Source organism: Bufo gargarizans, chromosome 1, assembly GCF_014858855.1.
Source record: "Bufo gargarizans isolate SCDJY-AF-19 chromosome 1, ASM1485885v1, whole genome shotgun sequence".
Taxonomy (NCBI): Eukaryota; Metazoa; Chordata; class Amphibia; order Anura; family Bufonidae; genus Bufo; species Bufo gargarizans.
Genome location: NC_058080.1, coordinates 99,689,646 through 99,713,446, shown reverse-complemented (window position 1 = coordinate 99,713,446; position 23,801 = coordinate 99,689,646). Strand labels below are relative to the sequence as shown.

At 46.2% G+C, this 23,801-nt stretch overlaps 1 protein-coding gene across 4 annotated transcripts in view; it reads left to right on the top strand.

Annotated features, from left to right (window-relative positions):
• The window catches only part of DDX60 (DExD/H-box helicase 60), a 646,547-nt gene that overhangs the window by 331,982 nt on the left and 290,764 nt on the right, over positions 1–23,801 (top strand). For all 4 annotated transcript variants that reach the window (XR_006390268.1, XM_044296988.1, XM_044296981.1 and 1 more), the window contains exons 20-23: positions 13,858–13,973; positions 14,136–14,269; positions 15,800–15,909; positions 20,605–20,709. Coding sequence is in view for 3 of the 4 variants with exons in the window: in XM_044296988.1 (XP_044152923.1) it covers positions 13,858–13,973; positions 14,136–14,269; positions 15,800–15,909; positions 20,605–20,709 (465 nt within the window). In the remaining variant the exon portion in view is untranslated. The remainder of the gene's footprint in view (positions 1–13,857; positions 13,974–14,135; positions 14,270–15,799; positions 15,910–20,604; positions 20,710–23,801) is intronic.

The window sequence follows — 23,801 nt, the reverse complement described above, 5'->3', positions numbered from 1 at the left end:
TCTCAAAAGATCCGGGGCCCTTCTATTATCATCCCCCAATCTCGAGTCCCAACAGTGTTATCCTGCTGCTTGCTGTGCTCCCCAATACCCCCAAATACTTTCCTGAAAAAAAATGAGTGCCCCCCCCCCCCTAGTAACAGTGCTCCTTAAAGTCCCACTAATAGTAATTCCCTTCTAGAATATCCTCATTAGTAATACTGACGCCTACAGTGCCAACAGTGATTATGCTCCGGAAGAGTGCCTCCATTAGTAGAAGAGCCCTCCAGTATTATTAATGCCCTCACAGAGCCCCTAGTTGAAATAAGGCCCCCTAATGTTCCCCCAGTGGTAATAAAGCTCTCTCCAGTAGTAATAAGACCCCCATAGTGCTCTTAGTAGAAAAAAGGCGGATCTATAAGTCACTCTGATTGAGCCCCCAGTAGAAATAGGAATGCTTAATGTCCCCTACAGTGCCCCCAGTATTTATATTGCCCCCTACTATTATAATGCTCCCCCTGAAGAACCCTCAGTATTTATATTGCCCCCTACTGTTATAATGCTCGCTTTAAAGTGCCCCCAGTATTTATAATGCCCCCTGCAATGCCCCCTGTAGTTATGTTCCTCCCTCCACCATACAGTCCCAAATAACATCAGACCATCTCTCCTGCCCCCTCCAAAATACAGTCCCATGTAAATAACATTACTCTCCTCCCTTCAGCCCCTCCAATATACAGTCCCATGTAAATAACATTACCACCCAAGCCACCTTCAATATACATTCCCATGTAAATAATATCACACACCCACAGCCGCCTCCAACATGCAATCCCATGTAAACAACATCACCTCCTCAACATACAGCCCCATGTAAATAACATCACTCCCTCCCCCAGCTGCCTTCAACATGGAGTCCCATGTAAATAACATCACTCCCTCAACATTCAGTCCCATGTAAATAACATCACTCCCTCCCACAGCCGCCATTAACATACAGTCCCATGTAAATAACATCACTCCCTCCCATTGCCGTATTCAACATACAGTCCGATATAAATAACATCATCCCCTCCCATAGCTGCCTTCAACATACAGTCTTATGTAAATAACATCACCCTGCCCCAGCCACCTCCAACATGCAGTCTCATGTAAATAACATCACACCAGCTCTCCAGCCCCCTCCAATATACAGTCTCATGTAAATAACATTACCACCCAAGCCACCTTCAATATACATTCCCATGTAAATAATATCACACACCCACAGCCGCCTCCAACATGCAATCCCATGTAAACAACATCACCTCCTCAACATTCACTCCCATGTAAATAACATCACTCCCTCCCACAGCCGCCATCAACATACAGCCCCATGTAAATAACATCACTCCCTCCCCCAGCTGCCTTCAACATGGAGTCCCATGTAAATAACATCACTCCCTCAACATTCAGTCCCATGTAAATAACATCACTCCCTCCCACAGCCGCCATTAACATACAGTCCCATGTAAATAACATCACTCCCTCCCATTGCCGTATTCAACATACAGTCCGATATAAATAACATCATCCCCTCCCATAGCTGCCTTCAACATGCAGTCTCATTTAAATAACATCATCCCCTCAACATTCAGTCCCATAAAAATAACATTACTCCCTACAGCCCTAACATGCAGTCACAGTTAAATAACCACAACTCCCAGCATTCCTTTGCCTCTCACACTGAGAATCTATCCCTCCACTTACCTCTCCTCATGTAGCAGACCTCACCACAGCCTCTTCACCAGGACTTCTCCTCTTCACTGCTGGGTGCCGCTGTCCTCTCGTGCACTAGTGACATCATCACAGGTCCTCAACCACTGCCTTTTGCACTGATCACGTGACTGTGATGTCATCACAGGTCCTTCAATTCTTGCAGTGCATTAGATTCAATTGTATTGCTGTCCTGAGGACGGCAATACAGTTGTATCTACAGTAGCTGGCAGGAAGTACATTCGGGGCCTGGAACAAAACATCAGGGGCCCAGGCCCTGAATGTTTTAACCTGGCAACACCCCTGGCCCCTGTAGTAGCTCCAGTAGTTATAATGTCCCCTGTAGTAGTGCCAGTATTTATAATGCCCCCCTGCAGTGCCTCATAAAGTTAGAATGCCTACAGCTGTGCTCCATGTAGTTAGAATGCCCCCTGCAGTGCCCCCTTTCGTGCTCTGGCCTGTATGAATGCGTCTTTAGACCAAGACCAAGATCATACATATTCTATCAAAAATGCTATATTAAATCAGTTCTAGAATTTTGTTCCTGAGTAGAGTTGAGCGAACACCTGGATGTTCGGGTTCGAGAAGTTCGGCCGAACTTCCCGAAAATGTTCGGGTTCGGGATCCGAACCCGATCCGAACTTCGTCCCGAACCCGAACCCCATTGAAGTCAATGGGGACCCGAACTTTTCGGCACTAAAAAGGCTGTAAAACAGCCCAGGAAAGGGCTAGAGGGCTGCAAAAGGCAGCAACATGTAGGTAAATCCCCTGCAAACAAATGTGGATAGGGAAATGAATTAAAATAAAAATTAAATAAATAAAAATTAACCAAAATCAATTGGAGAGAGGTCCCATAGCAGAGAATCTGGCTTCACGTCACCCACCACTGGAACAGTCCATTCTCAGATATTTAGGCCCCGGAACCCAGGCAGAGGAGAGAGGTCCCGTAACAGAGAATCTGGCTTCATGTCAGCAGAGAATTAGTCTGCATGTCATAGCAGAGAATGAGGCTTCACGTCAGCCACCACTGCAACAGTCCATTGGCATATATTTAGGCCCAGCACACAGGCAGAGGAGAGAGGTCCCGTAACAGACAATCTGGCTTTATGTCAGCAGAGAATCAGTCTGCATGTCATAGCAGAGAATCAGGCTTCACGTCACCCACCACTGCAACAGTCCATTGTCATAAATTTAGGCCCAGCACCCAGGCAGAGGAGAGAGGTCCCGTAACAGACAATCTGGCTTCATGTCAGCTGAGAATTAGTCTGCATGTCATAGCAGAGAATGAGGCTTCACGTCACCCACCACTGTAAGAGTCCATTTTCATAAGTTTAGGCCCAGCACCCAGGCAGAGGAGAGAGGTCCCGTAACAGACAATCTGGCTTCATGTCAGCAGAGAATTAGTCTGCATGTCATAGCAGAGAATGAGGCTTCACGTCAGCCACCACTGCAACAGTCCATTGGCATATATTTAGGCCCAGCACCCAGGCAGAGGAGAGAGGTCCCGTAACAGACAATCTGGCTTCATGTCAGCAGAGAATCAGTCTTCATGTCATAGCAGAGAATCAGGCTTCACGTCACCCACCACTGTAAGAGTCCATTTTCATAAATTTAGGCCCAGCACCCAGGCAGAGGAGAGAGGTCCCGTAACAGAGGATCTGGCTTCATGTCAGCAGAGAATTAGTCTGCATGTCATAGCAGAGAATGAGGCTTCACGTCAGCCACCACTGCAACAGTCCATTGGCATATATTTAGGCCCAGCACACAGGCAGAGGAGAGAGGTCCCGTAACAGACAATCTGGCTTCATGTCAGCAGAGAATCAGTCTGCATGTCATAGCAGAGAATCAGGCTTCACGTCACCCACCACTGCAACAGTCCATTGTCATAAATTTAGGCCCAGCACCCAGGCAGAGGAGAGAGGTCCCGTAACAGACAATCTGGCTTCATGTCAGCAGAGAATTAGTCTGCATGTCATAGCAGAGAATGAGGCTTCACGTCACCCACCACTGTAAGAGTCCATTTTCATAAGTTTAGGCCCAGCACCCAGGCAGAGGAGAGAGGTCCCGTAACAGACAATCTGGCTTCATGTCAGCAGAGAATTAGTCTGCATGTCATAGCAGAGAATGAGGCTTCACGTCAGCCACCACTGCAACAGTCCATTGGCATATATTTAGGCCCAGCACCCAGGCAGAGGAGAGAGGTCCCGTAACAGACAATCTGGCTTCATGTCAGCAGAGAATCAGTCTGCATGTCATAGCAGAGAATGAGGCTTCACGTCAGCCACCACTGCAACAGTCCATTGGCATATATTTAGTCCCAGCACACAGGCAGAGGAGAGAGGTCCCGTAACAGAGGATCTGGCTTCATGTCAGCAGAGAATCAGTCTGCATGTCATAGCAGAGAATCAGGCTTCACGTCACCCAACATTGGAACAGTCCATTGGCATATATTTAGGCCCCGGCACCCAGACAGAGGAGAGGTTCATTCAACTTTGGGTAGCCTCGCAATATAATGGTAAAATGAAAATAAAAATAGGATTGAATGAGGAAGTGCCCTGGAGTCCAATAATATATGGTTAAGGGGAGGTAGTTAATGTCTAATCTGGACAAGGGACGGACAGATCCTGTGGGATCCATGCCTGGTTCATTTTTATGAACGTCAGCTTGTCCACATTGGCTGTAGACAGGCGGCTGCGTTTGTCTGTAATGACGCCCCCTGCTGTGCTGAATACACGTTCAGACAAAACGCTGGCCGCCGGGCAGGCCAGCACCTCCAAGGCATAAAAGGCTAGCTCTGGCCACGTGGACAATTTAGAGACCCAGAAGTTGAATGGGGCCGAAGCATCAGTCAGTACGTGGAGGGGTGTGCACATGTACTGTTCCACCATTTTAGTGAAATGTTGCCTCCTGCTAACACGTTGCGTATCAGGTGGTGGTGCAGTTAGCTGTGGCGTGTTGACAAAAGTTTTCCACATCTCTGCCATGCTAACCCTGCCCTCAGAGGAGCTGGCATTGACACAGCTGCCTTGGCGACCTCTTGCTCCTCCTCTGCCTTGGCCTTGGGCTTCCACTTGTTCCCCTGTGACATTTGGGAATGCTCTCAGTAGCGCGTCTACCAACGTGCGCTTGTACTCGCGCATCTTCCTATCACGCTCCAGTGCAGGAAGTAAGGTGGGCACATTGTCTTTGTAGCGTGGATCCAGCAGGGTGGCAACCCAGTAGTCCGCACAGGTTAAAATGTGGGCAACTCTGCTGTCGTTGCGCAGGCACTGCAGCATGTAGTCGCTCATGTGTGCCAGGCTGCCCAGGGGTAAGGACAAGCTGTCCTCTGTGGGAGGCGTATCGTCATCGTCCTGCCTTTCCCCCCAGCCACGCACCAGTGATGGACCCGAGCTGCGTTGGGTGCCACCCCGCTGTGACCATGCTTCATCCTCATCCTCCTCCACCTCCTCCTCATCCTCGTCCTCCTCGTCCTCCAGTAGTGGGCCCTGGCTGGCCACATTTGTACCTGGCCTCTGCTGTTGCCAAAAACCTCCCTCTGAGTCACTTCGAAGAGACTGGCCTGAAAGTGCTAAAAATGACCCCTCTTCCTCCTCCTCCTCCTCCTCCTGGGCCACCTCCTCTTCCATCATCGCCCTAAGTGTTTTCTCAAGGAGACATAGAAGTGGTATTGTAACGCTGATAACGGCGTCATCGCCACTGGCCATGTTGGTGGAGTACTCGAAACAGCGCAACAGGGCACACAGGTCTCGCATGGAGGCCCAGTCATTGGTGGTGAAGTGGTGCTGTTCTGTAGTGCGACTGACCCGTGCGTGCTGCAGCTGAAACTCCACTATGGCCTGCTGCTGCTCGCACAGTCTGTCCAGCATGTGCAAGGTGGAGTTCCACCTGGTGGGCACGTCGCATATGAGGCGGTGAGCGGGAAGGCCGAAGTTACGCTGTAGCGCAGACAGGCGAGCAGCAGCAGGATGTGAACGCCGGAAGCGCGAACAGACGGCCCGCACTTTATGCAGCAGCTCTGACATGTCGGGGTAGTTGTGTATGAACTTCTGCACCACCAAATTCAGCACATGCGCCAAGCAAGGGATGTGCGTCAAATTGGCTAGTCCCAGAGCTGCAACGAGATTTCGCCCATTATCACACACCACCAGGCCGGGCTTGAGGCTCACCGGCAGCAACCACTCGTCGGTCTGTTGTTCTATACCCCGCCACAACTCCTGTGCGGTGTGGGGCCTGTCCCCCAAACATATGAGTTTCAGAATGGCCTGCTGACGTTTACCCCGGGCTGTGCTGAAGTTGGTGGTGAAGGTGTGTGGCTGACTGGATGAGCAGGTGGAAGAAGAGGAGGAGGAAGCCGAGAAGGAGGAGGTGGCAACAGGAGGCAAAGAATGTTGCCCTGCGATCCTTGGCGGCGGAAGGACGTGCGCCAAACAGCTCTCCGCCTGGGGCCCAGCTGCCACTACATTTACCCAGTGTGCAGTTAGGGAGATATAGCGTCCCTGGCCGTGCTTACTGGTCCACGTATCTGTGGTTAGGTGGACCTTGCTACAGATGGCGTTGCGCAGTGCACACTTGATTTTATCGGATACTTGGTTGTGCAGGGAAGGCACGGCTCTCTTGGAGAAGTAGTGGCGGCTGGGAACAACATACTGTGGGACAGCAAGCGACATGAGCTGTTTGAAGCTGTCTGTGTCCACCAGCCTAAATGACAGCATTTCATAGGCCAGTAGTTTAGAAATGCTGGCATTCAGGGCCAGGGATCGAGGGTGGCTAGGTGGGAATTTACGCTTTCTCTCAAATGTTTGTGAGATGGAGAGCTGAACGCTGCCATGTGACATGGTTGAGACGCTTGGTGACGGAGGTGGTGGTGGTGGTGTTGGTGGTACATCCCCTGTTTGCTGGGCGGCAGGTGCCAACGTTCCTCCAGAGGCGGAGGAAGAGGCCGAGGCGGCAGCAGCAGAAGAGGTAGCAGGGGGAGCCTGAGTGACTTCCTTGGTTTTAAGGTGTTTACTCCACTGCAGTTCATGCTTTGCATGCAGGTGCCTGGTCATGCAGGTTGTGCTCAGGTTCAGAACGTTAATGCCTCGCTTCAGGCTCTGATGGCACAGCGTGCAAACCACTCGGGTCTTGTCGTCAGCACATTGTTTGAAGAAGTGCCATGCCAGGGAACTCCTTGAAGCTGCCTTTGGGGTGCTCGGTCCCAGATGGCGGCGGTCAGTAGCAGGCGGAGTCTCTTGGTGGCGGGTGTTCTGCTTTTGCCCACTGCTCCCTCTTTTGCTACGCTGTTGGCTCGGTCTCACCACTGCCTCTTCCTCCGAACTGTGAAAGTCAGTGGCACGACCTTCATTCCATGTGGGGTCTAGGACCTCATCGTCCCCTGCATCGTCTTCCACCCAGTCTTGATCCCTGACCTCCTGTTCAGTCTGCACACTGCAGAAAGACGCAGCAGTTGGCACCTGTGTTTCGTCATCATCAGAGACATGCTGAGGTGGTATTCCCATGTCCTCATCATCAGGAAACATAAGTGGTTGTGCGTCAATGCATTCTATGTCTTTCACCGCTGGGGAAGGGCTAGGTGGATGCCCTTGGGAAACCCTGCCAGCGGAGTCTTCAAACAGCATAAGAGACTGCTGCATAACTTGAGGCTGAGACAGTTTCCCTGGTATGCATGGGGGTGATGTGACAGACTGATGGGGTTGGTTTTCAGGCGCCATCTGTGCGCTTTCTGCAGAAGACTGGGTGGGAGATAATGTGAACGTGCTGGATCCACTGTCGGCCACCCAATTGACTAATGCCTGTACCTGCTCAGGCCATCCTTAGAACGGCATTGGGCCCCACCATATATCGCTGTAAATTCTGGCGGCTACTGGGACCTGAGGTAGTTGGTACACTAGGACGTGTGGATGTGGCAGAACGGCCACGTCCTCTCCCAGCACCAGAGGGTCCACTAACACCACCACGACCATGTCCACGTCCGCGTCCCTTACTAGATGTTTTCCTCATTGTTATGGTTCACCACAACAACAAAAATATTATTTGGCCCAATGTATTGTATTCAAATTCAGCGGGATATAAATTTGAGGCCTAGTATTTAGGCGCTGGGTGACCGGTATGGATTTACTAACAGAATTGGACTTGGAAATGCACAGTAGCGTGTGTGTGAAGTTATTCTGAATGACCCTATGTGCACCTTGAATATTATATACCCTTTTAGGGATAGATTTCAAATAGCTCTGATATAGCAGAAACCACTAAATTATGAAATTGCTAAATTGGGAATTGTATTTCAACCCAGAACAAAAAATGTGCTTTGACGGACACTAAATAACTTGCCCATCCACAACAGGACAGCGGTAACGACAGATTTAGCGGGATATAAATTTGAGGCCTAGTATTTAGGCGCTGGGTGACCGGTATGGATTTACTAACAGAATTAGACTTGGAAATGCACAGTAGCGTGTGTGTGAAGTTATTCTGAATGACCCTATGTGCACCTTGAATATTATATACCCTTTTAGGGATAGATTTCAAATAGCTCTGATATAGCAGAAACCACTAACTTATGAAATTGCTAAATTGGGAATTGTATTTCAACCCAGAACAAAAAATGTGCTTTGACGGACACTAAATAACTTTCCCAGCCACAACAGGACAGCGGTAACGAGAGATTTAGCGGGATATAAATTTGAGGCCTAGTATTTAGGCGCTGGGTGACCGGTATGGATTTAGTAACAGAATTGGGCTTGGAAATACACAGTAGCGTGTGTGTGAAGTTATTCTGAATGACCCTATGTGCACCATGAATATTATATACCCTTTTAGGGATAGATTTCAAATAGCTCTGATATAGCAGAAACCACTAAATTATGAAATTGCTAAATTGGGAATTGTATTTCAACCCAGAACAAAAAATGTGCTTTGACGGACACTAAATAACTTGCCCAGCCACAACAGTACAGTGGTAACGACAGATGTAGCGGGATATAAATTTGAGGCCTAGTATTTAGGCGCTGGGTGACCGGTATGGATTTACTAACATAATTAGACTTGGAAATGCACAGTAGCGTGTGTGTGAAGTTATTCTGAATGACCCTATGTGCACCTTGAATATTATATACCCTTTTAGGGATAGATTTCAAATAGCTCTGATATAGCAGAAACCACTAAATTATGAAATTGCTAAATTGGGAATTGTATTTCAACCCAGAACAAAAAATGTGCTTTGACGGACACTAAATAACTTGCCCAGCCACAACAGTACAGTGGTAACGACAGATGTAGCGGGATATAAATTTGAGGCCTAGTATTTAGGCGCTGGGTGACCGGTATGGATTTACTAACAGAATTAGACTTGGAAATGCACAGTAGCGTGTGTGTGAAGTTATTCTGAATGACCCTATGTTCACCTTGAATATTATATACCCTTTTAGGGATAGATTTCAAATAGCTCTGATATAGCAGAAACCACTAAATTATGAAATTGCTAAATTGGGAATTGTATTTCAACCCAGAACAAAAAATTTGCTTTGACGGACACTAAATAACTTGCCCATCCACAACAGGACAGCGGTAACGACAGATGTAGCGGGATATAAATTTGAGGCCTAGTATTTAGGCGCTGGGAGACCGGTATGGATTTGCTAACAGAATTGGACTTGGAAATGCACAGTAGCGTGTGTGTGAAGTTATTCTGAATGACCCTATGTTCACCTTGAATATTATATACCCTTTTAGGGATAGATTTCAAATAGCTCTGATATAGCAGAAACCACTAAATTATGAAATTGCTAAATTGGGAATTGTATTTCAACCCAGAACAAAAAATTTGCTTTGACGGACACTAAATAACTTGCCCATCCACAACAGGACAGCGGTAACGACAGATGTAGCGGGATATAAATTTGAGGCCTAGTATTTAGGCGCTGGGAGACCGGTATGGATTTGCTAACAGAATTGGACTTGGAAATGCACAGTAGCGTGTGTGTGAAGTTATTCTGAATGACCCTATGTGCACCTTGAATATTATATACCCTTTTAGGGATAGATTTCAAATAGCTCTGATATAGCAGAAACCACTAAATTATGAAATTGCTAAATTGGGAATTGTATTTTAACCCTAAACAAAAAATGTGCTTTGACAGACACTAAATAACTTGCCCAGCCACAACAGTACAGCGGTAACGACAGATTTAGCGGGATATAAATTTGAGGCCTAGTATTTAGGCGCTGGGTGACCGGTATGGATTTAGTGACAGAATTAGACTGGGATATGGCCAAAAAATAACCACACTATTGCTGGTTAAATGCACTTGGTGACGGGCGCAGCTTGCCCCTGATGTAGTATATGGCCAAAAAATGAACAGACTATTGCTGGTTAAATGCACTTGGTGTCACAGCTTGACCAACCACACTACTGAGGGTTAAATGTACTTGGTGACGGGCGCAGCTTGCCCCTGATGTAGTATATGCCAAAAAATGAACAGACTATTGCTGGTTAAATGCACTTGGTGACGGGCGCAGCTTGCCCTGATTTAGTATATGGCCAAAAAATGAACAGACTATTGCTGGTTAAATGCACTTGGTGTGATAGCTTGACCAACCACACTACTGAGGGTTAAATGCACTTGGTGACGGGCGCAGCTTGCCCCTGATGTAGTATATGGCCAAAAAATGAACAGACTATTGCTGGTTAAATGCACTTGGTGACGGGCGCAGCTTGCCCCTGATTTAGTATATGGCCAAAAAATGAACAGACTATTGCTGGTTAAATGCACTTGGTGTGATAGCTTGACCAACCACACTACTGAGGGTTAAATGCACTTGGTGACGGGCGCTGCTTGCCCCTGATGTAGTATATGGCCAAAAAATGAACAGACTATTGCTGGTTAAATGCACTTGGTGTCACAGCTTGACCAACCACACTACTGAGGGTTAAATGCACTTGGTGACGGGCGCAGCTTGCCCCTGATGTAGTATATGGCCAAAAAATGAACAGACTATTGCTGGTTAAATGCACTTGGTGACGGGCGCAGCTTTCCCCTGATGTAGTATATGGCCAAAAAATGAACAGACTATTGCTGGTTAAATGCACTTGGTGACGGGCGCAGCTTGCCCCTGATGTAGTATATGGCCAAAAAATGAACAGACTATTGCTGGTTAAATGCACTTGGTGTCACAGCTTGACCAACCACACTACTGAGGGTTAAATGCACTTGGTGACCGGCGCAGCTTGCCCCTGATGTAGTATATGGCCAAAAAATGAACAGACTATTGCTGGTTAAATGCACTTGGTGACGGGCGCAGCTTGCCCCTGATTTAGTATATGGCCAAAAAATGAACAGACTATTGCTGGTTAAATGCACTTGGTGTGATAGCTTGACCAACCACACTACTGAGGGTTAAATGCACTTGGTGACGGGCGCAGCTTGCCCCTGATGTAGTATATGGCCAAAAAATGAACAGACTATTGCTGGTTAAATGCACTTGGTGTCACAGCTTGACCAACCACACTACTGAGGGTTAAATGCACTTGATGACAGGCGCAGCTTGCCCCTGATGTAGTATATGGCCAAAAAATGAACAGACTATTGCTGGTTAAATGCACTTGGTGACGGGCGCAGCTTGCCCCTGATTTAGTATATGGCCAAAAAATGAACAGACTATTGCTGGTTAAATGCACTTGGTGTGACAGCTTCACCCTGATGTAGGCTTTAGCCAAAAAACAACCACACCATTGAGGGTTAAATGCACTTGGTGACAGGCGCAGCTTGCCCCTGATGTAGTATATGGCCAAAAAATAAACAGACTATTGCTGGTTAAATGCACTTGGTGTGACAGCTTCACCCTGATGTAGGCTTTAGCCAAAAAACAACCACACCATTGAGGGTTAAATGCACTTGGTCGCAGCTTGTGCTGGCGCACCACAAGACACAAAATGGCCGCCGATCACCCCAGAAAAATGTGACTGACAAACGGTCTGGGCAGCCTAAAAACAGTGAGCAATTGAGTATCAGCAGCTCAATGACCCACAGCTGCAGATCGATCAATAATCAAGTCCTTTGGAGGAGTTAATCTGCCTAATCTCGCCCTACTGTCGCAGCCGCAACCTTTCCCTACGCTAATCAGTGCAGAGTGACGGGCGGCGCTATGTGACTCCAGCTTAAATAGAGGCTGGGTCACATGGTGCTCTGGCCAATCACAGCCATGCCAATAGTAGGCATGGCTGTGATGGCCTCTTGGGGCAAGTAGTATGACGCTTGTTGATTGGCTGCTTTGCAGCCTTTCAAAAAGCGCCAAGAAAGCATCACAAAAGCGCCAAGAAAGCGACGAACACCGAACCCGAACCCGGACTTTTACGAAAATGTCCGGGTTCGGGTCCGTGTCACGGACACCCCAAAATTCGGTACGATCCCGAACTATACAGTTCGAGTTCGCTCATCCCTATTCCTGAGGAGAAGCAGTATCCAAAATAAAGACTACTATGTAAGTAGTGTGTTTTTCTTAGAAGGAGCCATCTCCAGTCCCTTCCCCTGATTAGATGGTTAACTCTTTCCAAGCAAAAAAAAAAAAGGCGAAACCAGACAAGTCTCCACCATATTTCGCAATTACAGAATCAAGGATTAACAGAATTACTTATGCAAAATAACATTGTGAACACCCCAAAATCAGTAGTATCAGGCCTCAATTCACCCCAGGATCAAGGATGAATGGATTTACTTATGTATAAAAGAACGTGTATACCCCAAAATCACTAGTATCAGGCTGCAATTTCACCCCAATTACAGAATCAAGGTTAACGGAATTACTTATGTAAAATAACAATGTGAACACCGCAAAATTAGTTGTATCAGACCGCAATTTCACCCCAATAACAGAATCAAGTATTAATGGAATTACTTATGTATAAAAGAAGAAGAATGTGAACAACCTAAAATCAGCAGTATTAGAACAATTTTTAACTCCATTTAGTGCAGCAAAGTGTAATAGAATAGCTCATATTAGCCAAGCTTTACACTGTTTAATTGGCACCTGTTCTCTCCCAATAGTGTGGATAAAGTCTCCCTATTATATCCCTACTGTCATGCCCTGCTCGGACGGTGTGCGGAGGTCTGTCAGATTGGCAGCACGTGTCTAACCTTTTGTTTGTTCTGGAATCATGCTGGATCCGCCTTCCTTCAGGTGCTCTGGGTGGGGTCATTGGCTTAAATTGCCTTCAATCCCAGAGGGCAGTGCGGGTTATAGATTTCTGTCTGGCCTTGGATTCAAGGAAGGAAGGATTGTCTGTTCCAGCTCAGATAAGTTTGTTTTCTGTTTGTGTGGTTTGCGGTCTAGGCTAGTTGTGTGTCTTCTGCCCCTTCTCCCCTTTCACCATCTCAGGGATTCTAGGGTGTCTGCAGTCCAGGCACGAGGACATTTCATACCTACCATCAAGGTCTGAATGTGGGCTTAGCAGCATAGGGAGAGAAGTCAGGGATGTGCTAGGAGGTGACCTGTCCCCAGCATCTAGCCTAGACACTTGTGTATTTGGTTGTCTATGTATCTGAGATCCTGTCCGCCGTGACACCTACACTATCTCTAAGCTGTCCCTGAACTGTTAAAAAGTAATATTTTGTAAAGAAAGTCTTTCCTAATCACTGTCCCTAGCGCCTGTCACGTCTCTCCCTGCACTAAGTTCACAGTAAAATGGAGGAGACCGAGCAGGATGAGGCTTTTTATAGGGCTGTGACATCACAGGGGCTGGCTATGTGCTGATTGGCTGGCTGCAAGGCATCATGGGTGATCCCTCCTTCCCAGGCTTCTTACTCTTACTTTGTAACATGTGCAGCAGCCATTTTAGAAAAAATCTGATTAGTTAACACAAATCACCATGAATCGCATGTTTCCTGAAATTCGGATCGAATTCCACTTCGTCAACTTCGATTCGCTCAACACTAGTCACAACTTTCAAGCCACTCAAAGTGAAACTCATATTTTAAAGTCTTCTGCCTTATTCTTCAATATGCAAAAAAAAAAGCTCTCTAAAATGTAGGCTTACATGAAATATTATAAAATAGTAAATTAATATTAATAAAATAATATTTGTCTGTAGACACTGACACCAGAAGACTAAAAATCTATTTTCATTGCCAGGTGCATTGCTTAGGAGGAGAAATTGGAGCAGAAACCTGGGACCACATACTATCCATGATTCGGTGTCCATTCCTGGCCTTGTCTGCAACCATCAGTAATCCAGAACACTTAACCGAGTATGTTCTGTAAATTTCTATTATCCTTTGCATATCAGATTGAGGATTCTCATCTATACCCTGCCAGTGTATACTGGACAGATATAAATAAGATTCATCATTATTTCATTTACAATACATGTCATTAAGCCATATTGTTTTTTGTTGCCTTATTTTATTTAGGTGGCTACAATCAGTCCAAAAATATTGGCAGCACAATGATGATAGAAAAATGAGTCATATGTCTGAATCCTCACACAAAGGGTCAAAGAAAAAGACAGCAAAAACCGAAAGAAGATCTTACAATGTTCGACTAGGTACCTATATGCCAGAAGATGAACTTTTTATTCAGTGTCTTTAAAGGGAGTCTGTCACCTCCATATGGCCATATACAGTGCTTACATGGCTCTGTAGCACACCTATGCAGGATTGTAATGGTACCTTTGTTCTTTTCTTTAGACTTGCACCAGCAGGAAAAACTAAGTTGAATTCATATGCAAATGATCACTCGCAAGTGCCCAGGGGCAGCGTTCAGTGTGTAAGTGCCCAGGCTGCTCTGCCTTCTTTTCACTTTACTCCTCCCCAGTCTCTGCCTTTGCCCGCCCTCCAAGGCTCTTGCCTCATCGATAGGTCTGGACTTGGAGGGCGGGCAAAGGAAGAGGCTGGGGAGGAGTAAAGTGAAAAGAAGGCAGAGCAGCCTGGGCACTTACACACTGAACTCCTCCCTGGGCACTTGCGAGTGATCATTTGCATATGAATCAAACTTTGTTTTTCCTGCTGGTGCAAGTCTAAAGAAAAGAACAAAGGTACCATTACAATCCTGTATAGGTGTGCTACAGAGTCATGTAAGCACTGTATATGGCCATATGGAGGTGACAGATTCCCTTTAAAGTAGACCTGTCAGCCTGATAATGTATCCTATTAAAAGGCAATGTTTTACAGAGCAAAACCTTTGTACGGAACAAATAATCATTCTCTGCTCAGATTGCTAAAAAAATAGGTACACATCACTCCATTCTGCTCAGCAAATATTCAACTGTATCATGCTGCCCTGAAAGAGGTACTCGTATCTTGTAAAATGATGGCATATCACTAGGTTATGTCATCATTTTATTATCAGTGGTATCCAAACTCTAGGACTCTAGTGAACCGCAGTCAGTCGCATTCAGTTTAGTGGAGCTGTTCCCCGAAACAGTGGGTGTACCACTGCACAGGGAAAGACTGAAATAACACTGTGGCCCTTTCAATCAGTTGGGATCCCGGAGGTCAGATCCAGAGCAATTATAGCGTGATGGCATGTTCTATCTAGTGAAATGCCATCACTTTAGGAGATGGGAATATCCCTTTAAATGTGTTGTGTGAACAGATTTCTGATAACCACTTTCATGTTAACATAATGTTAATTTGTAAGATTGTGTCACTTTGTTGATGGTGTCAGAAATCTCCTTATCATGGGTTCTAGGATTATTAGATATACAGTACATATCGCCCATATATGCAATGTCATACAGGGTTTCTTGAACCCATCAGACAAAGAGTTTCAGGACAAAACAAGCCTACTTTTAATTGTATGGCATATCAAAAATATGGTCTAATAGGTTAATTGGAAGTGACAAGTTGTAAGTGATTGGCTCCAAATGGGGTTGTCATTTGTGGGAACTTTGTAGTGAATTACTATGTTTAGCCTGGGACCCTAGGGGATCCTCTGGTTACTTGGTGGCCAGTCCATCATACATTAACAATGTAAAGTACAAGAACGTGATGAAGAAACTAAGTGGATCTTATTTATTCCATGGACATTATTGTACATATTTAATGAATTAAGATCAGAATGTTCTGTTTTATAGTTCAGTACAATAAACGATACAATGATCTGGAGAAATATATATGTTCTGAGAAAGACTCCAACCTTAACTTTGAACACTACCATCCCTGCGCGTCCTTGACAATAGATCATGTAAGTACTGAATATAGTATGTATTTACCCAGATAAAATGTACTTGAACAATTGTGATCCTTTTAGTTATATAATTGAATAATGATTGGAAAATGCAAAGTTAATTGTTTGCATCACACTGACACTGTCATTGGAAGAGGCCATCAATATGTGATCAGGAGTTTTTGACCATTAGGATCCCCACAATAAACATAATGATGCACTTGGATATTCATTCAAGGGGCCAACTGGTTATACCAACCTCCGGCACTCCCATTCTGATGCTAAGGATAAGACATTAATGTGTTTGTTTTTTTTTTTTCAAGAAAACACCTTACATTTTATAGGATGTGAAATAATCACTCAATATCAATTAGTGTGTCCCCTTTCATGTGGCTTACAACTAAGACATTAGTAATGATGACAATGTCCCTACTGTGCTAGCACTGCGCTCCTCAGTCTAAGGGTACATTCACACGACCATATGTGTTTTGCGGTCCGCAAATTGCGGATCCGCAAAACACGGATACCGGCCGCGTGAATGCAGCCAGCCCCATGATAGAAATGCCTATTCTTGTCCGCGATTGCGGACAAGAATAGGACATGCTCTATCTTTTTTTGGGGGGCTGAGGAACGGATCTACGGATGCGGACAGCACATTGTGTGCTGTCCGCATCTTTTGCAGCCCCATTGAAATGAATGGGTCTGCACCCGTTCCACACAATTGCGGAACGGATGCGGATTCAAAAATACAGTTGTGTGAATGTGCCCTAATTAGGCTCCTTAGTAACATAGTTTATACGGCTGAAAAAAAGACATTTGTCCATCCAGTTCAGCCTGTTATCCTGCAAGTTGATCCAGAAGAAGGCAAAAAAAAAAAAAACTGTGAGGAAGAAGCCAATTTTCCTTCCCGACTCCAATTAGGCAGTCAGAATAACCCCCTGGATCAACAACCCATCTCTAGTAGCCAGGGCCGGACTGGCCTACCGGGATACCGGGAAATTTCCCGGTAGGCCGCCGGCCCTGGGGCCGCTTTAAGATGTGCCTGCAGTTTTTCTCTGGCCGGCGTGCCGAATCAGAAAGCTCTGATGTGGTGGACGGTAGGTGGAGCTGAGCAGGCCGGCCTCCGTGGGAGCGGCACTGCTCCCTCCGACCACCTGGTGTCGCTGTGAGCGGCAGCCCGTGATCCTCCTGGCCCGGCCTGGCTGTCCTGTGTGTGGCCGCCCCTCTCTTCCTGCAAGTGGCCTCAGGCAGGCTCCCGCCGCCTCACCTCCAGATTCAATATGCCGGGCCCAGGCCGCAGACCGGAAGCAGAGCCCGACCCCTATGTATGCCACCGTCATGACCGATGCCCTGAGAGGACTTGAGGAGCCGCAAATACTGGGGGTAAGAAGGGGCCAGGCTGTGCCCACATGTGACTGTGCAGGCTGTCAGGGTTATGTAGTGTATATTATTTACATACAGTGTTATAAATTATAAGACTGTATGTACACTAATATACACTACATAACCCTGGCAGCCTGCACAGTCACATGTGGGCACATCCCTGGCATCCAATATATATCACAGAGAGCTATACTGTGCAGTATAGCTTATAATGCACAGTATAGCTCTCTGTGACATGTATTGGATGCCAGGGCTGTGCCCACATGTGACTGTGCAGGCTGTCAGGGTTATGTGGTGTATATTATTAGTTTACATACAGTCTCTAGTTTACAGGAATCTCCAGGAGTGACATCGGCTGGGCAGATCCGCTTCTAGGATCTGGGCACCATGGACATTCTGTAGCCCTCACATGCTTCTTTATGCGTCACAGCAAGGAGATTGGGGCAATTGACAGTAGGGCTCTGGCTGGAGGTAGCACTTTGTGAAAGGTTGTCACACAGGTTGTCAGGGGCTGGGAGTGGAGAACATCTTGGTGTGTAACCTGGTGTCACTGTGCTGTACAAAGGATCTGCTGGGCATGGTGCCTCCACAGAGGGCAGGGAATCAGATTGACTGAGGAGGGCTTGTACTTTGGAGAAGAATATGTGGCTTCATGTGACAGAGGAATGGCACAGAAGATTGTGTGGATGAGGATACGTCGTGTCTCCCGGAGATCTGCCCCTGACATCTCCAAGTGACAGACCCTGCTGGACCCCCCAGGCACCCTGCACACATTATAAATGCACAGTATAGATTTCCCTGATATGTATTGAATGCCAGGACCATGCCCACATGTGGCGAGTGGCGGTGCATTATACACAGCAGCACGGTGTCCGGTACTCACAAAGACGTGGTAGACAAATGCCCAGCCCCGGGGTCTCTCCAGCACGTTGCACAGGTAGTTATGCAGCCTCCGCTACTTCACGTTCCTCCGGCAGCTCTGGCTGCTGTTGTACGATAGCGGCTTCCCCAATAAGCTCATGCAAGCTCCCTGCTTCCCTCGGTGGCTCTCCTGCAAGCTTCCTCCCGGTCCCACACCGCTGCCCCTGCCAGTGTCACTGGTGCCCAGGAGAAGCAGCCCGTCCCCTCTACTGGAGTTTAACAGCACCCTGTTGCCCCGACCCGACTCCACATCTTTCATGCCGTAGTAACGGTCCCTGCCCCTGCCTTTACCTCCAGAGCTGCTTTTTATCCAGAGCCCAGAGCCTCCCACATCACCTCCACTATGGTTGCGGGGCATGGCATCACCGGCGTGGGCACAGAGGGCTCCGGGTGCATGCACAGAGCAGACCTGGGGACAGGGTGGCAGCGCTTCCTGGCTTCAGACTGTCAGATCTGATCACAAGTTGGCACCAGCCATACATACAGGAAGGCTCTGTGTGCAGGGTGCCAGGGGGGTCCAGCAGTGTCTGTCACTTGGAGATGTCAGGGGCAGAGCTCCTGGAGACACGACGTATCCTCATCCACACACTCTTCTGTGCGATTCCTCTGCTCTGTCACATGAAGCCACATATTCTTCTCCAAAGTACAAGCCCTCCTCAGTCAATCTGATTCCCTGCCCTCTGTGGAGGCACCATGCCCAGCAGATCCTTTGTACAGCACAGTGACACCAGGTTACACACCAAGATGTTCTCCACTCCCAGCCCCTGACAACCTGTGTGACAACCTTTCACAAAGTGCTACCTCCAGCCGGAGCCCTGCTGTCAACTGCCCCAATCTCCTTGCTGTGATACATAAAGAAGCATGTGAGGGCTACAGAATGTCCATGGTGCCCAGATCCTAGAAGCGGATCTGCCCAGCCGATGCTACTCCTGGAGAGTCCCTTGCTGCTCTCTGTACAGGAGGGGACAGTGATCACACAGCTCTCTGCATCCAGCAGGCTGCTCAGCCTCCACACAGGCAGCTCCCAGCAGTCTACTGTGCCTTCATACATAGAAGCCTGGAGGTCACTTCCAGGCAGCTGAAACTCCATGCATGAAGGTCAGAGTGGCTGTGAGAAGCTTGGAGCCCACCACCTCCAGGCAGCTGCACTTCAACAACTTTTCCAGGAGAACCCAGCAACTCTGTGACAGCAGGAAGGGGTTGCCAGTCACTCACTTGTCCCTGTGCAGCCTGCAGCTCCAGTCCTTCTCCTGGTGCTGCTGCTGACATACATTCAAGGGGGACAGAAGGGGAAGGGGGTGAGGAAGAGGAGGACAGAGGGGGAAGGCCAGGTACTTACAGGAGGACTATATCTGAGTATAAATTAAAGGGGTTGTTCGGGTTCAGAGCTGAACCCGGACATACCTCCATTTTCACCCCGGTAGCCCCCCTGACTTGAGCATCGGAGCAGTTCATGCTCCAATGCTCTCCTTTGCCCTGCGCTAAATCGCGCAGGGCTAATGCATTTTTTGAAGATCTGGTGACGTACCGGGGCTCTCCATGGGGCTGCCAGGAAGCCCAGTGACGTCACCGTCACTGATGGGCGGGATTTAGCGCTGCCCTAGCCAGTAAAACAGTAATATGAACAATGGGGTTCTACAAAAGAGCTATTGTGGGGCAAAGTTCATATTCGTGTTTACACACGTGTTTTAAAATGAATGCTTTCCCCTTTTATAAACAAGTAAATAATGACGCAACGCTGTGGGGCTGGTGTGCAACTTTTTCCAGGGCTGGTTTTTATCCCCAGTCCGGCCCTGCTAGTAGCTATAGCCTGTAATATTATTACACTCCCAAAATACATCAAGGCCCCTCTTGAATTCCTTTATTGTACTCACCATCACCACCTCCTCAGGCAGAGAGTTCCATAGTCTCACTGCTCTTACCGCAAAGAATCCTCTTCTATGTTTGTGTAGAAACCTTCTTTCCTCCAGACGCAGACAATGTCCCCTCGTCAGTCACAGTCCTGGCCTGCGCAGTCAGGCAGCTTCGAGCACTGTGAACTAACTGCCAAGTACAACCCGCATACACTGCGGGTTACAGCCAGGCCTGGATCATGTGCACAATATACAGCTGTACCTTGGTCCTGAAACCTATTGTAGCCCAAGAAGTACCTCTGTCCCACCAGAACTATAAACAATCCATGGCTCTAACAGCGCATTAGAGTAAAAGACTAACTTGGAGTAATAATATTCTGGTTCAGGTTGAAACTTGGGGTTTGAGGTGCTTTAGCTATATATATTTGGACATTGTTGTGGTGAGAATGTTTGTTTTGTGGTTTCTTGCAATATATTTAAGAGTTGTTGACATGAAATTACAATTATTATGTATTAATATGTGATATATGTTAATGTTTTGTTCATTATGAATTAGATGAAGAACTGTGGAATTCCAAAGGATCTTACATTCTCTCCAAGGGAAAGCATACAGCTGTATGATTGCATGGCAGCTGCATGGCCACAAATGGCAAATTTAAAGGTAGGACTGCATTTATTATGGAGATCTGATAACGTGTTTGAGTGTTATATTAAAAAGTGGAAAAATATAGTATACCAGTGCATCTTAATAAATTGGAATATCATCAAAAAGTTTATTTATTTTTTAGTAATGCAGAGTGATCTATTTTGAGCATTTATTTATTTTAATGTTGATGATTATGGCTTACAGCTAATAGAAACCCAAAAGTCAGTATCTCAGAAAATTAGATCGTAAAAAAGATAAATATTATAGATAATCAAGACATGTGAATGTTTCCTAAGCCTTTAAATGGTCCCTCAGTCTGGTTCAGCAGGTTACACAGTCATAGGGAAGACTGCTTGACAGTTGGCAAGTCAGAGTGCTGTATCCAAGCATAATGGAAAGTTGAGTGGAAGGAAAAAGTGTGATAGAAAAAGGTGCACAAGCAACATGGATAACCGCAGCCTTCAAAGGATTGTCAAGCAAATGCCTTTCAAGAATTTGGGGGAGATTCACAAGGTGTGGACTGCTGCAGGATTCAGTGCTTCAAAAGCCACCACACACAGATGTATCCAGGACATGGGCTACAACTGTCACATTTCTTGTATCAAGCCACTCATGACCCAGAGACAACGTCAGAAGCGTCTTTCTTGGGCTATGGAGAAAAAGGACTGGACTGTTGCTCAGTGGCCCAAAGTCCTGTTTTCAGATTAAATAAAATTTTGCATTTCATTTCGAAATCAAGGTCCGAGTCTGGAGAAAGAGTGGAGAGGCACACAATCCAAGTTGCTTGAGGTCCAATATGAAGTTTCCACAGTCAGTGATTGTTTGGGGAGACATATCACCTGCTGGTGTTGGCCCACTGTGTTATATCAAGTCCAAAGTCAGCTCAACAATTTACCCAGGAAATTTTACACCACATAATGCTTCCCCCTGCTGACATGCTTTATGGAGATGCTGATTTTATTTTCCAGCAGGACTTGGTACCAGGCTACACTGCCAAAAGTACTAATACTTGGTTTAACTAACTACAGTATGACTGTGCCAGCAAACTCTCCTGACTAAACCCCATAGAGAATCTAGAGGAAGATAAGAGACACCAGACCCAACACTGCAGAAGAGCTGAAGACCACTATCAAAGCAACATGGGCTTCCATAACACCTCAGCAGTGCCACAGACAGATAGTCTCTGTGCCATGCATCATTGATGCACAAATTTATGCAAAAGAAGCCCCGACCAAGTATTGTCTATATATTGTACAAACTTATCAGTAGGCCAATATTTCTGTATTAAAAATAATTTTTTAAGTTGGTCTTATTCAATATTCTAAATTTCTGAGGTACTGACGTTTGGGTGTTCATTAGCTGTAAGCAATAATCATCAGCATTAAAAGAAATAAAGACTTGAAATACTGTAGATCACTCTGTGTGTAGTGAATCTATAAAATATGAGTTTTACTTTTTGAATAGAATTACTGAAATAAATTAACTTTGAGGATATTCTAATTTATTGAGATGCACTAGTATATAACAGCTAACAGTCAGTGCTAAGGCCTTACTGTTGAAATGCCAGTTATATACGTAAAATTAAAGTGTACCTGGCAATTTAGCAACTGAAACTAGTTGACCTATATGTATAGACCTCTGAGGATAAGGGACAATTAGAAATGCATAGGGTCTATTATTTATATTGATATTATTGTGAGATAACAGAAGTAGGGACAGCTTAGGCCAGTATGCCAAGGATAGAGGTTCCCCTGTCTATATCCCTGTGATGAACCAGGATGCATGGGGGATGAGAGAGGGACCATAACAAATATTTGCTTTCCCTTTCTAATCACCTGTCAAGGTGGACATTACCTGCTTAGCCCTGGAAAACTCTCTACTACAGTGTGTTGCCCCATGTAACGATGTTATATTTGAGCCTAAGGCATACTGTCCTGCTGCATATGTAGTAACTGATAATAGTTTATAGGGTAGCTGTCGGCAGATTTGTACCTATGAAACTGGCTGACCTATTGCATGTGCATTTTTCAGCTGACAACATCTGTTTTGTTCCCAAGTTCATATGTGCCCACTTTGCTAAGAAAAATAATGTTTTAATATATGCAAATGAGATTGTAGGAGCAACCATTACACCTTGTAATGCGGTTGCCATTACACCAAGAGGCTCTGCTCTTTCTGCACCAGTCATGCCCTCTGCACTTGATTTTTAGAGATTTTGGACGTGCCTAAAGCTTGATAAAGATGGCGCACAATAGGGTAGTATGTTCACACTGGTAGATCAAATAGAGTTAATGTGAGGCTCACCTTATATGGTTACGCTAGAATAGGCTTAACTCTATTGAGGGCTTGATAAGTAAGATCCGGTTCTTGGGTGTGCTGCCGCAGGGTATAGGGTTCCCCAGAAGAGATGTCCAGTCCCTCCGGAGGATTGTTTGAGAAGAAAGAAAAGAGTTCCTGCTTCGGCGCTCCAAAACCACTTGAGCCGGTCTTTTAAAATAGAATTCTTCTTTATTTGAATAAAAAGTGTGCATGCGACTACAACGCGTTTCGGGGAATCCTAAGTCCCCTTCATCAGGTTAAAAAAGTACGGTACTTTTTTAACCTGATGAAGGAGACTTAAGATTCCCCGGAACGCGTTGTAGTTGCATGCACACTTTTTATTCAAATAAAGAAGAATTCTATTTTAAAAGACCGGCTCGTGGATTTGGAGCGCGGAAGCAGGAACTCTTTTCTTTCTTCTCTGCACTTGATTGACAGGACAAGGCATTAAGAAGTTTTCACTGCCTGGCCCTGTCAATCAAAGTGGAGAGGGTGCAGCAATTGCAGAGAGAGCTGAGCCTCTAGGTGTAACGGTCACACCCCTGTTGCTCCTAGAGGCTCATTTGCATATATTAAAACATCATTTTTCTCAGTGATGTGGGCACATATGAACATGGGACCCACAAAGATGTCTTTAGCTGCCAAGCGCACATGCAACAAGTCAGCCATTTTCATAGGTAAAAACCTACATTGAGGGAAGGGGTTAACCATCGGACAATTTCTTTAAAGTTCTGAATAATGATCAGAACTTTCTGCAAATTCATTAGAAGCACGGACATAACTGAAGG